At 50.0% G+C, this 12,563-nt stretch overlaps 1 protein-coding gene across 2 annotated transcripts; it reads right to left on the bottom strand.

Moving 5' to 3' along the window:
• Positions 1-4,605: 4,605 nt before the first annotated feature.
• Positions 4,606-12,345, bottom strand: wrap53 (WD repeat containing, antisense to TP53). 2 transcript variants are annotated; one of them, XM_057028668.1, is made up of 11 exons: positions 12,113-12,345; positions 11,350-11,764; positions 11,078-11,258; positions 10,228-10,323; positions 9,973-10,081; positions 9,272-9,360; positions 7,629-7,852; positions 6,062-6,273; positions 5,390-5,493; positions 5,181-5,324; positions 4,606-5,103 (listed from the first exon to the last, which is right to left on the bottom strand). In XM_057028668.1, the coding sequence occupies exons 2-11, from the start codon at positions 11,621-11,623 to the stop codon at positions 4,899-4,901; spliced, it is 1,638 nt and encodes a 545-aa protein (XP_056884648.1). In that variant the 5' UTR covers positions 11,624-11,764; positions 12,113-12,345; the 3' UTR covers positions 4,606-4,898. The 2 variants fall into 2 exon arrangements, with proteins under 2 accessions (XP_056884648.1, XP_056884649.1); XM_057028669.1 differs by having other exon boundaries at positions 12,057-12,302.
• Between the last annotated feature and the right edge of the window lie 218 nt (positions 12,346-12,563).

The following is a 12,563-nucleotide window of genomic DNA, read 5'->3' as shown; positions in this document are numbered from 1 at the left end:
GACACATGCTCGGCGGCCTCGGACAGGAAAACATGCACCCTGGTGGGAATTCCATTCCCACCGAGGGTGGCGCGCCCCCCTGTTGCTTGATAGATGGCAGCTGCACGTCTTTATCCTTCTGCGGCCATCCGTCCACCTCCACACACACATCTGAAGGTGATGGCGAGCCAGCGGCGCGGGCCGACGGCAGCTGGGGGGGCTCTCAGCATCATGTGACGTGTCGCCCGCACATGTGGATGAAACAGTTCTTCTACCAGACAGTTCGTCTGTCTCACACACATACTCACATTTGCATGCTTGTGGAGACCGCGTGTAGCACCTAGCTATCTGTTCTCCTAGCAATGCGAGGACACTCCGGCTGTTCCTCACATCGTCCGAGGGTTTAGACTTGGGATGAGTTTAAGGTTGATGTTAGAGGGTTAGTTGGGATGTTCGGGGTTGGAGAATGTATAAAATATAGGAGTCCTCGCAAACATAGAAATCCAAATTTGTGATGTGTGTGGCCACTTTTTACAGTTGAACCAAGGATGCCAGCTGGTCTCCCAGCATGCCTCGGTGCAGCTCTAATATTAAAAGCTCATTTAAATGCTAACCACACCCCAGACTAAAACTAGTCGCCCTGAATTCTAAGCAGATGTTTTATGTTTCCAAAGAGGGGCGGGCAGAAGCGGCGCCGCAGCCGAGGCCCTGTTGTTGTTTTTGCCGCGTCACACTCGTCTTTAGCGTCGGCTTCAACCCGCGGTGGCCTCCTAAAAGTGGTATTTCCATCACCTCAGGTCATCTTCTCTGTGCGTTGGGAAGGAAAGAACTGAAAGTCCTCTTAAAAGACAAGTTTGCGGATCGCAGAGTGTAAAATGGGCCGATTTTTTTCCGGACGTCTCAGGTCGCGAATTGAAAGTGAACTGCTGTTTGCTAGCAGCTGCGCGGGTTCAAAGCACGTTTGCTGTTCATCTGCAGGCCTGAGCCTCTAATCTGACCGATGATGGCAGATCAATCTCTGTAATTGGTGAAGCCTAAACAGATTAAAAGCGTTGCTGATGAGTCCCAGCTCGTCCGTAGTTTGGGACGGAGTGTATCCACCATGTAGGTGGCCTAATCTCAATTTTTATTTACATTTGGGAACCGGAATCCCTAAATTCCAACCCTGAAACAGCCCGTTAGACACTCGTGTCTCATCCTTGCCCCCCCCCAGCTACTCAACATCTGGCCGTGGCCCTTTAGCCCAGATCACTGATCCTGCGGCACCTCCAGCCCTCCCAGCTACGCTGCAAAAGTTCCCCTCCGGCCATTTTTAGAGGCAGCGAAGGTGTCGAGGACCCCGCCGTTCCACCTTTCCCTGGGGCGCCATTATCCAAGCGGAGACTTGGCCCGGGCGTCCGGCGCCCCGCTAAACCGCCGAGATCAGACCTTCAGCGCAGAGGGAGACGAGGCTCTCCGGCTTAGCTCATTTCAAAGCGCCCGGCCTTGCGACTGCCTGCTAGCGGGATCGCCAAAGGAAAAATGTGATGAAAGGGTGACGGCTGTGGATGCACGTGCGCGAGAGCCCTCCACCTTAAAGGGGTACGAAGGCGTCGGAGACAGGAATACCAGGAGCCGTCGTCTCTACCTGCCAGGAGCCTCAAAATACAATTTTATGACAAATGTTTTCTCTGTATTTATATTCCCAGCTCTATATGTGGCGAAACATCTGGAGCGAATAGCGAGGGATCACACTCCGCATGGAAATGAGACCCCGGGTGCTGCGAGTTTTCCCCGACTTCAGAGGATGTGCAGGGATACAGGTGCCAATTACTCTCCCCGTCTAATGTAAGCCAGAGAACAAGGACGCGTCAATCACCGCCGCCGCGCCCGGGATGGAAATTGGAGGCATTCAGAAGAAGTCGGGCTATTTTGGGAGCACATGAAATGGGATTCGGGAAAGAAAGACTTGCAGCTTGAGACTTTTTTGGGGGAAAATTCCTCCTGTAATCTAAACTTCAGATGTGTATAATAAAGGAAAACATAGCGAGGTGAAAATTACCCGCTGCACGGGCCCGCTAGCACTAAAATGAATCCCTGAAAAGATCCAGCGAATGCCTGGCATTATCCGCCTTTGGCATTAGCGGCCTCTTAGCGACCAATTCAGGCAGAAGCACTAGCCGCCTAGCTTACCGACAGGACTAAAACAGAACACGGAACACATGATTTGCTTCATTCTTTTTGCTAATGCTAAAAAAAGATATCTGGTGAAGGGTTTCCAACTACCATATTTTTTTCGAGAACATGCAAGTATGAAATTATGTAGAAAATAGAAAGTATCGCCCTTACGCTCCCTTTGTGTTGGGCTACATCACTGGGGACGTACCATAAAGTCAGAATTTAACGTCAAAACGAAAAGGATACTCGTGTAACGAGTACGATACCTATCAATTTTCCTCTGACTGAACTACACTCAGGCCAAAATATTCCTTCCTCAAGAAGGTTTTGGTCACTGCTTATCAATGTAATGCTAATGTAAAGGTGTCAAGCGCTATTTTTCGTGAGCAGTTTGTCCGATCGCATAAAAAAACATGGAAAAACTTCACGTCCGCCAACTGAACCCAAAGCTCCGTTTCCAGGAAGCTAACTCAGCATCTGAACCCTCACATGATTCACGTCGAAGTGTTCCGAGGAAAAGATAACGTGTCATGCTCGCATGCCAGTGATGTTTGCGCGGCGCAGCATGCTAGCATGACAAAGCTAAATTTCACAGAAATTCGGAGCGATTGTACCCACAGTAAGTCGTGTTTATTGAGGCTAAATTGTGCCGAATCGATTGAAAAGTCTTCTTCCGACTACCATTGATGCTCAAACAATTTCCGATGCTAGCTATTAGCTCAATTCCGATCAGGTGGAGAAACATGGGCAGCTGTACACATTTAAATGACAAAAACCGAAGCCGTTAAGTGAAAAACTTTACTCTCCCGGCGTGTCAGAGCCAGGGTCTCGGCGCTAAGAGCCTGCCAAACACGTCCCGGAGTCTTTCTGGGAGATAAAGGAGGCGTCCCTTTGACATTTTCATAAATGCCATGTATGACAACCTCTAAAAGCTGCCGCAAATCTCTTCTCTCCGCTTCACGCTGTGAAAAAGCTTTGTTTTTTTTCCTCCTCTTTTCAAAAGGCAGCCGGAGTGACAAACGGCGGCGCGGTTCAGACGGACGCGCTCCCTCCTCTTCTCCGCCATGCTAATTCAGCAGGGGTCGCGCCGCGGAGTGCTCGCCTGAGTGCTCCGCCGAGGGTTTACAGATCCAACAGACAGGCGGCCATTTGAATAATTGTTTTCAAACGTCTTCCTTAATATCAAGAACCCATTACTTACTATTTTGCACACTCTGGCGGCGAGCGGGGTTGTTAGGGTTTGAGTCTGGGTAATGGCGGGCACTTATGCGGCGCCACGGATGCGACGCAAATGGAGGCTCGGGAAGACGAGACGGCGAACGCTCAATGCAGATTGGCTTGTTAACCTGCGCCACGTTCACCTGGGACGAGGATAACGGCTCCAGCGTCCCCTGCGATGGTGGTCGAAGCGCGCACGTGACACGAGGGGGTTTAGCACAAACAGCCCGGTAACATTTCACACAGGCCTGAGGGTGATTCCTCGAACGTCGGGCCTCAGCATCAAAGGAGGGATTAAAAACAAAGTGGGAATGATAGCTTCCTGTCAAGACGGTCCTTTCCAAACAAAGCTAACCGAGACGTGAACTTCGTACCTCCTAGCATCGTCTTCGTACCATCGCGGACGCGACCCCGGTTGAGAAGATGAGACGCCGACTTCAAAGACACAACCGCTTGAGCTCGGACTTCTTTAAATATAGATCAAAGCAATTTTTTTCTGTAAAACAAAAAAAGGTTAACAACAAACTATTCAGACAGAACATCGGCCAAATGGGACGTAGAGAAGTTGAAAGAATCGAAAGAATCGTCTGATCATTTTCGGGCGCTCAAACTAAAATTGCTAACAAATAGCCATCCTAGCATGTAGATATTCTATTCAAGCTAAGATAAAGACACTACTATTTCCATGAATTACAACATGTATACTTCTAATGCTACTAGAATTTATATACACACACACACACACTCAGATTAACACACCAGACAAACCATGCTCACTCATGAATACCACTGGATCATTCATCAAACTTGTGTGACAGATTATTTTCCCTTCCTCTCATCTTGCCATCTAGTTCACTCTCTCACGGTGAGCAAGTCACTTAGCAACAGGCACAACATTGCAGCCACACGTCTGTGTGTGTGTGTGTGTGTGTGTGTGTGTAGCCGACACTGAATGTAGTCGGGTGACAACTTTCACCCTTAAACATACGCGAACTCCTGTTAGCTTAAGATTTGAGTTTCATCCTTCGATGTTTTCGAGCGTTTGATCTTAACAGAAGGAATACTTTCATTAACCTGTTGGTTCTGGCAGGTTTGCTGCCTTTTTTAAATTTAGATTTGTTTAATTCAAGGAGACCTGCCCTAAAAGACCGAAATAACAGAGCGCTAGTGCACCAGAGAGGAGCTGATAAGGGAAGGAACGAACGCAGTCACAGTTTACACAGTTACCAAAGTAAAGAGGGGAAACAACAGTCAAGAAACGTCAGGTTTTATTGTCAATCGGAAGCTTTACAATAACACAAAAACATCAAAAGGGTTTACAAAAATATTCATCTGTGTGCACGGACGACGCGACACAGTTTAAAAAGGTACAAAAAAGATTTGAAACAATTGGCACTTACGTCAGTGATAGTTAGCAAGCTCAAGGACGCGCACGTGTCATAAAGTAGCCTGCTTGTTCACGCTAACGAGATTAAAAGGTTTACAAACAGACAAAATAACGGCTTTGACTTGGAACCCTCTTTACTTTAACGACGGGACCAAAATCAACCGGCGCTTTGATCTCCGGTCCCCTCGTGGGCGGGGCCCACCGGCCCGGCCCACCACACGCGCAGGGTGTTGTCTTCCCGCCTCTCCCGCGGCACGGCCGCGGCTTCGCTGTCCGGGCCCGAGTCGTCCTCGCTGTCGCCGGGCGATGGGAACTTCCGCTGGCCGCTGGAGGTCGCCAGCAGCGGCATGAAGGGATGAACACTGTCGGGAGAGCAGGAGAACCGGGTTTGGGCCGCTGACTCTCAGGAGGGGAGCAGATCCAAGGTGCGCTCCCTTACCTGACGCCGTTGGTGCAGTCCCAGTGGGCCTGGAACCTGAGCTGTGGTTGCAGGAGCTCCTCGCTCGCCTCGGGAGGGAGCGTCTGCGTGTCCCACACCGACACCACCCCTTCCGTGTCCCCGCTTATCAGGTATCTGCCCGAGCTGCACGGAGACCGCCCCCTCAGTTCCGATAGTCAGCGGGTTCACGGGAAACAAGGACAACTTACGCGTCCAGGTCGAAGTAGATGCGCTGGTTGGTGGCGACGTTCCTCTTCATAGTGAACAGGACGTTGTCCGGTTCCCTCAGGTCCCAGCAGAGAATCTCCGAATCCTAAAGTCCGAGAAGAGGCTCGATCAGGCACCTGCCAGAAACCACGCAGCCATTTCCTGCGCTGCGTTAGCTGGTTGCTCTGCTCCGTTAGCATTAGCTGCTCCCTGAAACCGCTGCCAGGTTAAACACACTGACTTCTAAACTTGTGATCCACAGCCTGACAGACTGCTGTTGCTATGGGTTTGATACTTAGCTGTTGCCATGGAGACGTTTCCTATCCAAATAAATACGCTTTTTTAGTGGGCGTTTTCTCAAAATGTGAGTATTTCTCAAAGTTTGCGCCAGAAATCTCCACTTCTAGAGCTCCCAAAAGGACCAAACGTCCCTCTTTCACATCTTTAGAATTTGCTTGTTTAGTTTCTTATGTCATTGCAGAACATGGAACGTTTTATTTTGTGGTGAAAATGAGTTTTATATTGACAAACTCTTAAAAGCCTGTAAACAAAAAAAAAGGGTTTTATTGATGTCTGGAATCAACCGTTTCCACCTGCTTCACACAGCAAATCTGTCATTAACCCCACGTCTCTTCTGTGTGTGTGTGTGTGTGTGTGTGTGTGTGTGTGTTGACCTTGCGTCCGCCGGTATACAGGTAGTTGCCGTCGGGGGAGAAGAGCAGATGGGTGAGGCCCCCGTGGTGGCGGGTGGGCAGCAGGGCCAGCAGGGTGCCGTCCTGGCAGGCGTAGAGGCCGGTGCAGCGGGAGTAGGAGCCGCAGGCGTAAACGGACTGGCAGGGGCTGAAGCCCAGGCAGGAGATGATGCCGCCCTGGCCCTGCTTCTTCACTGTGGCAGAGAGCAGAGGGGGGGGGTCTGTCGGCTGGGTAACCAGGCGCTTCAGCGTCTCCTAATGCCGTCGCCTGGACCTGCACAGGCTCCTCAGGTTCTCGTTAAATGCGGTTAAAACCAGAACTAAACGCGTTTCCAGTGACAGATTTTCCAAATCTTTCGACGCCGCGACGCTAAGAAAATGAAAATAAACAGTTGTCAACAACCTCTGTTGACGGGACGGCTTTTACAAACATTCCAGACTCCGAAAACGACAGAGAGCACAAAGACGGCGGTCTTTTGTTCCCCCACCAGCGCCACAGACGCCAGCTCCCATTGTTCTCGTCTCAAAGTCGCCGCTCCACCCTTGAACAGCGGCGAGCGGCTCCTCCTCTCAAAAACACGCCGTCGGAGTCTCAAAATATAAACAGTAGCCGATTGGTGAGGCGCAATCAGGAAATCTGATCATTCGACGTGCGTTTGCTTCAAAACTCACTTGGATGCCCCCCCCCCCACAATACAACTCTGCTCACTTGTTTGAGTCCAAAGGTCATGAATAACATTTCCTGAAGACAATCAGTTCATCATTAATTTAGCACCTTAACACAATATTTAATTAAAGCCACTAATTATTTTAAAGCACATTAGTCTGTTGTTTCCAAGCTTCCATCACCCCCCCTCAGCCTTAATAAACAGAGCTAATTAATGTTTGACCTGCTTATAATGACGTTTGCTCAGCGTCTGTGACCCGTCGTCACATACCCGGATGATGCACGTGCATCCCTCCAGGAATCTCCCTCTCTCCAGGTTTCATCAAAGGCTGTTTGAGCGGCAAAAAAACCCAAACTGGTATTTTAACGGAACAAGATCAGGTTCGTCTCCCAATTTAAAAGGAGCGAACCAAACTAAAACATTATCATTTATTTCACAAGACCGCGGGGAACCGCAGCATGAGGATGAAAGAGCGGCGGGTCGCCCACCCCCGGGCTCGGAGACACGCCGCCTTTTAAGCTTTTCCTCATTCTAAACTGATCTGAGCTGGACAGGAGAGAGAGAGCGCGCGGCCGGTTAATGAGCCTGATGGGTGGAACGTTCCACGCTTAAAAGAGCGTCTTCTCACTTTTCTAAGATGTTACAGCGATTGACTTGGCGGCGGTTTGAAGCATTTTTCCTCGTTAGGAACGGAAGAAAAAAACACTTTCAAAAACAAACCAGTTATTTATACAGAAACGGGAAAACTTCGACTTCAATGCGCCGAGTTTCTGAGAGTTTAACCCAAAAGAAAAACTGGCTAATTCTCTGCTGCGCTGCGTCGGTCGTTTGGGCTCCCGACCCCACGACCTTCTGAACACCAGCCCGTAAACGAGACTAACCTGTGGTGGGCCTTTCCTCGCAGTCTCTCCCGGGCCGCTCGGTGTGGAAAACACGCACGGTCTTGTCGAAGCCGCAGTACAGCTGCGACCCGTCGGGCGTGAAGCACAGGGAGAGGGCGGCCGTCAGCTCGTCCAGGTGGTTGTAGGGTCGGAAACTGGCGCGGACCTCCCCGTAAAAGGCGTCCCACAGGTGGATGGGGTTGTCCCGGCTGCTGCTGGCGAGGCTGCATCGGTGCACAGTGAATAGCCATGAAAAGGTGCTCGTTTAAGGTTTTTTTCCCCTGCCGACGCCTCATCGAGAGCTCCAGCCGCTGCAACCACTTCCTGTTTGTAGTTTTGACTTGGAAGCGCCAAAACAAACACAGCGGCGCATCTTTGTTCATTCAAGTCAGGGCTGCAGACTGAGCTCTGCCTTTTTAACTCTAATTACCGGGAACCGAACAAATGGCGAGACATCACTGTGGGTCAATTAGACAAAGGAAATTAGCCCCCGCCTCGGCTGCTGTGTTGTGCTGTAACCCCTCGGAGGTGCGGCTTTATTCCGGGGCAGGAAAACGCCTAATTGGAATGCTAGGCTGCTGCTAGCTTGGAGCGATGCCTGGAACTAAGTGCAGCTTAGCTGAGCCACAACGGGGACCCTTATTCCCTCTCGATGAGCGAGGTGGGGGTGGGGGCGGGGGCATCGGGAGCATGTGGCTTTTGGCAGATGGAGAGTAGAAGCAGCGCGGCGGAGAGAATCGAGACAAAATGGGAAACATGAAGGGGGGGGGAAAGCCTTTCGACTGACTACGACGACTGCTTCATGCTTCAGCCTCAGCCATTATTCATCATCTCCCTGCTCATCGACCACCTCGCCACTTCCCCGCTGGAGCTCCTTTCTGATGTCAGCGGTGATCTGAAGATTCCATCATCGACCCGGGGATGGGCGGCTCCCCGCATCGCTTTGGCAGATGCCCCCGGGCCTCTCAAGTCTGCTCACTGTGGCGTCTGTTTTTGATGACTGCGCTGTTTACGCTGCTCATTTGGGGGCTTTTTTTCTTTCACTCCGAGCACCAGCGAAGGCTGCCTGAGCGGACGTGGAGCGGCGCCAGCTCCGGGCCTTGATCAGCCTGATCCGTCTGAGGGTGGGAGCTGGAAGTGGAGGATGATGGGAGCCAGGGGAGGAGGTGAACACCGCTGGCAATCTGACCTCAGCTCGTTAAAACGGCTCTGTGGTCGATGGTGATGGTCGGCTGTTGGCTCAAAGACGCGCTGCTGTCACCCTAAACCGACGCAAACACCCTAAAAGAAAGAGTGAGACAGGAGGGGGGGGGGCATGACACCCTCTAGGTGTTGGTGGGAGCAGTGACAGAGCCAAACCAGCAGGGCAGCAGCATCGTTGGGACTTTCAAAGTAGCGGCAATATTCCATTTATTCCCGACTCCCAAACGTTTCCGTGGCACTACTCGCTCGTAGATGGAGTATTGCGCAACATATAAGCATGGAAACGCTGCGCTGTGTGAAATTAAAATTTTTCGTGCGCGAACTACAATACAGGCCGCGGCGACGGGGGCTGACGCCTAGCTTATGATTGACCGCACGCGTAGCTAATGGGAGGTTTGCGCGGGGATTCCGTCGGCTGGCGACCAGAGAGGCGGACTTACAAACATGTTTCTGGCTCCAGAGAGGTCATCTTGGGGTACCAGCAGTAGTCGTAGATGGTGTCGCCCTCCGCCATCCTCAGCGCCGGACTCTGTCGCGGAGGGAGAAGAGACGGGAGGATCACGAACTAGACCCATCAGTGGCAAACGGGCCGACAGAAGACGACATCAGAGGCTTTTCCCTCGAGTACAATTCAATATTACAACCCCGGTAATCAAACTTTAATCCTCCACGCTGATCACAAAAGGTCTTGGAGCTCTGTAATGGAGGAAAATGGATTACATTTTAATTATTTTTGCTCAGTGATCCCAATCTACTCGGGTGCAATAAAATCCAAGACTCCATATTTCCGAAACCCTCCGTGCCGCTTTATTCTATTAAATCCACTGTAATTCCTTTCCTCGCGTTGTTCGCTGGCGCAGATTGAAATGTTTTCGCTCCGGGTTTTATAATAGGACAACGCTCGGGCAGAGAGGACGACATTCTGACGGCCTGTGTGCATAAAGGTCAGCGAACAGGTCGATGACCTTTACTGCAAATACTCCATGTTTTAGAGTTCGGTGCTTGACAAAAATAGAACCTCTCCCAAGAATGAACATGTTAGGACCAGACCTTAGTTGCCGTTCCTCTGTATTCTGTTGTTTGCGTTTGCGTGGGCTAATTTTATGTTTTTGTCACCGACGCGACAGTGATGTGCATCTACCATCTCAGGTAACGAGTCCCAGTTGTAGCTGTAGATCTGGGGGGGGAGGTTGTACAGGCGGAGCACATTGTCGGCGCTGTTGGTCAGGATACAGGAACCATCGGGGGCCCTGGTTGAGAAAACAGGAGGAAAATAATGCAAACAAAACTGTTAAAAACTACAAGTGAGCTTTGACAGGCAAACATGTTTTAAACTCATAATGACGACGCAGTAAACTGAGATTTTAGACTAAATGGTTGTGTTAGGAGAGATTACCATTTGCAGCCTTTGAGGTAATTCTCTGGGAGCCTCGAGTACTCGGTCCAGGAGCCCGTAAGCATCTGGGGATTCTGGGTAAAATCCAGGCTGGCACTGAAATCAAGAGAAAGACGAGGTCAAATCTGGAGGGAAGGAGTTCCAAAGATAGTAGTGAAAAGGTAGAACTCCCTCTCTGACCACTGTTTCCAGGCTGAACCGGACGTGTGGTTAGACCCTGCTGCAAATTTATCGGATTCATCCGAATATCATCTGGTGATCTTCAGACGCGGTGAAAAAAAGAATATTTATCAACCCAGTTGTGGAGTTTATAGAAAAGAAGTTGATTCCTTTTCCAAAACGCATCGACAAGAGTCCATCAAGAGTCACCGTCTACATACGGGTGATGGTAATGTTGGACCAGTTCAACTGTGATACTCCAATACCAGAATGGAGCTTTTTAGGATGTGCAGAGACCGCCAAATAGAATCCTCTTTACCTCCATCTCTACCTCTCTCTGCCATTCATTCTGCCCTTCCTCTCTGCAGCTCAAGCTCCATCAGGTTGGACGGGGACATTTGGGGGACACAGAATGGTATTAGAGGGTGAGGAGTGGTCCCCAGTGTCCTCCAAATGCAATCCTTAGTGACTAAGGCCCCAAAACACAGATATATACCTAATAAAATCTGAATGTCGGGACGGCAGATTAGCTAATTGTTCATCTTTCATCAAACACCAACTCTAAAGACACAGCAGAGACAACACAGGACAGCTAAGGAAGAACTCTTAAAAAGGTCCTTTTGTCTGAACATAATCTGCTCAGGGGCGACAGGTTGATCATCATTACGCCTGAAATGTGGCGGCCACCTACTGCTGCCCTTCAGCGGGGCTGTCTGAAGACCCGTCGCTGTTGTGTTGGTCCCCTGGATTCAGCTGTCCATCGTCTGAAGGGGTCCCGCACCCATCTCCATTTTCACAGGATTCTTGTACGCCTTCAGCGACAGACACCACATCTCGTCCTGCCTCCGCCTCACATTGCAGCTGCTCCGTCCCTTAAACAGAGACATACATTCGAACTCAACAACCAATAACCACCCGACTTACGCCGCGCATCTCCTGTTTTATTTGAACAATTGCACGTACTTTGCCCAAATGATGAGATGTCCTCTTGCAGACAAGAGCCGGTCTGTTCCGGTGTTTCTCCACACGTCTCGGCCCTCTCCTCAAATGGCTCTTGCTCCTGGTCCTCGTCACTCATTTTCGGCCGCTTTGCAGATGGAGGCAGCCCTTCCTCCGACTTCTCTCCCACCCCGGAGCTGTCCTCCCCAGGTAAAAGTGCCTGTTGAGGCGGCTCATTATCTGCCCCTTCATCCTGCCCCCCGCCTCCTCCATCGCCACCTCCAGCCGTGTCAGACATGTCGATGTTGATCAAGCCACAGTTTGTTCCTAACTTGCTTGTCAGACGTGGGTGAGGTAGGTGCTACTGGGGTAATGCTTCTTCCTGCGGTGGGACTGTTTGACTCTGCTGGGGGTCGAGGACATCACAGCACCCAGTAGCCTTAAAAAGATGCAAAGGCGGCGTATGAAATGCAGTGGGCTCCAGCAAGGACAGAAAACCAACATAGATAACACAAAAAACGCACGACGAGGATAAAAGTCGAGGTGCCTGTAGCCAGTCCTGGTTTGCAGAACCACCGCTACTAACTAGCGTCATCTTTAAATTCGAGCGAACTACAAGAACATGACAAATTTGGATATGCTTTGGTGCGTTTTCGTGGAGCATGCGTTCGATTAGTAGTTTAAATCACGGAGACAAAGTCAAAATGCTTCGATTTTCTGTACAAAATTACCTTCGTTACGCCACGACAGCTTTAGCATTAGCCGATGCTAAGTTGACGGTACCTACCTGCGATGTGATTTGCAGGTTTTTTCCCCCCTGTTCAAGTGTCAAATCGGAACTAGTTTCTAATGATTAGAAACGAGCGATTTTTATTATCTTTAGAACTTGTGTTTCATGTATACTAGTTCGTCACTTATCACACAAGTTGTAAACACTGTAGGCGGCCATGTGCTTCCAAGTATCGCGAGATGTTCTGCGCGATTTCCGGAGTCAACCGTTGCTGCCCCATAATAACCTCACTGCGTTCTTCCTTTGTATATGCAATTAGGGACATATTAAGTTCGCTTCTTTGTGAAATTTGTGTGATATTGATATCGAATAAAAGTAGACATGTAATTGAGTATATTCAAGAGCAAATATGTAACTTGACGAAACTATTAACTTTAACCTCGTGTGTTCAAAATCTTAGCATAGATGCCATAGAGCAAAATGTGTTTGTGAAAGTAAGGAGGTAGTG

The sequence above is a fragment of the Takifugu flavidus genome, chromosome 3 (assembly GCF_003711565.1).
Source record: "Takifugu flavidus isolate HTHZ2018 chromosome 3, ASM371156v2, whole genome shotgun sequence".
NCBI classification, from domain to species: Eukaryota; Metazoa; Chordata; class Actinopteri; order Tetraodontiformes; family Tetraodontidae; genus Takifugu; species Takifugu flavidus.
Note: the sequence above shows the minus strand (reverse complement) of the source record. Positions and strands in the feature narration are given on the sequence as shown.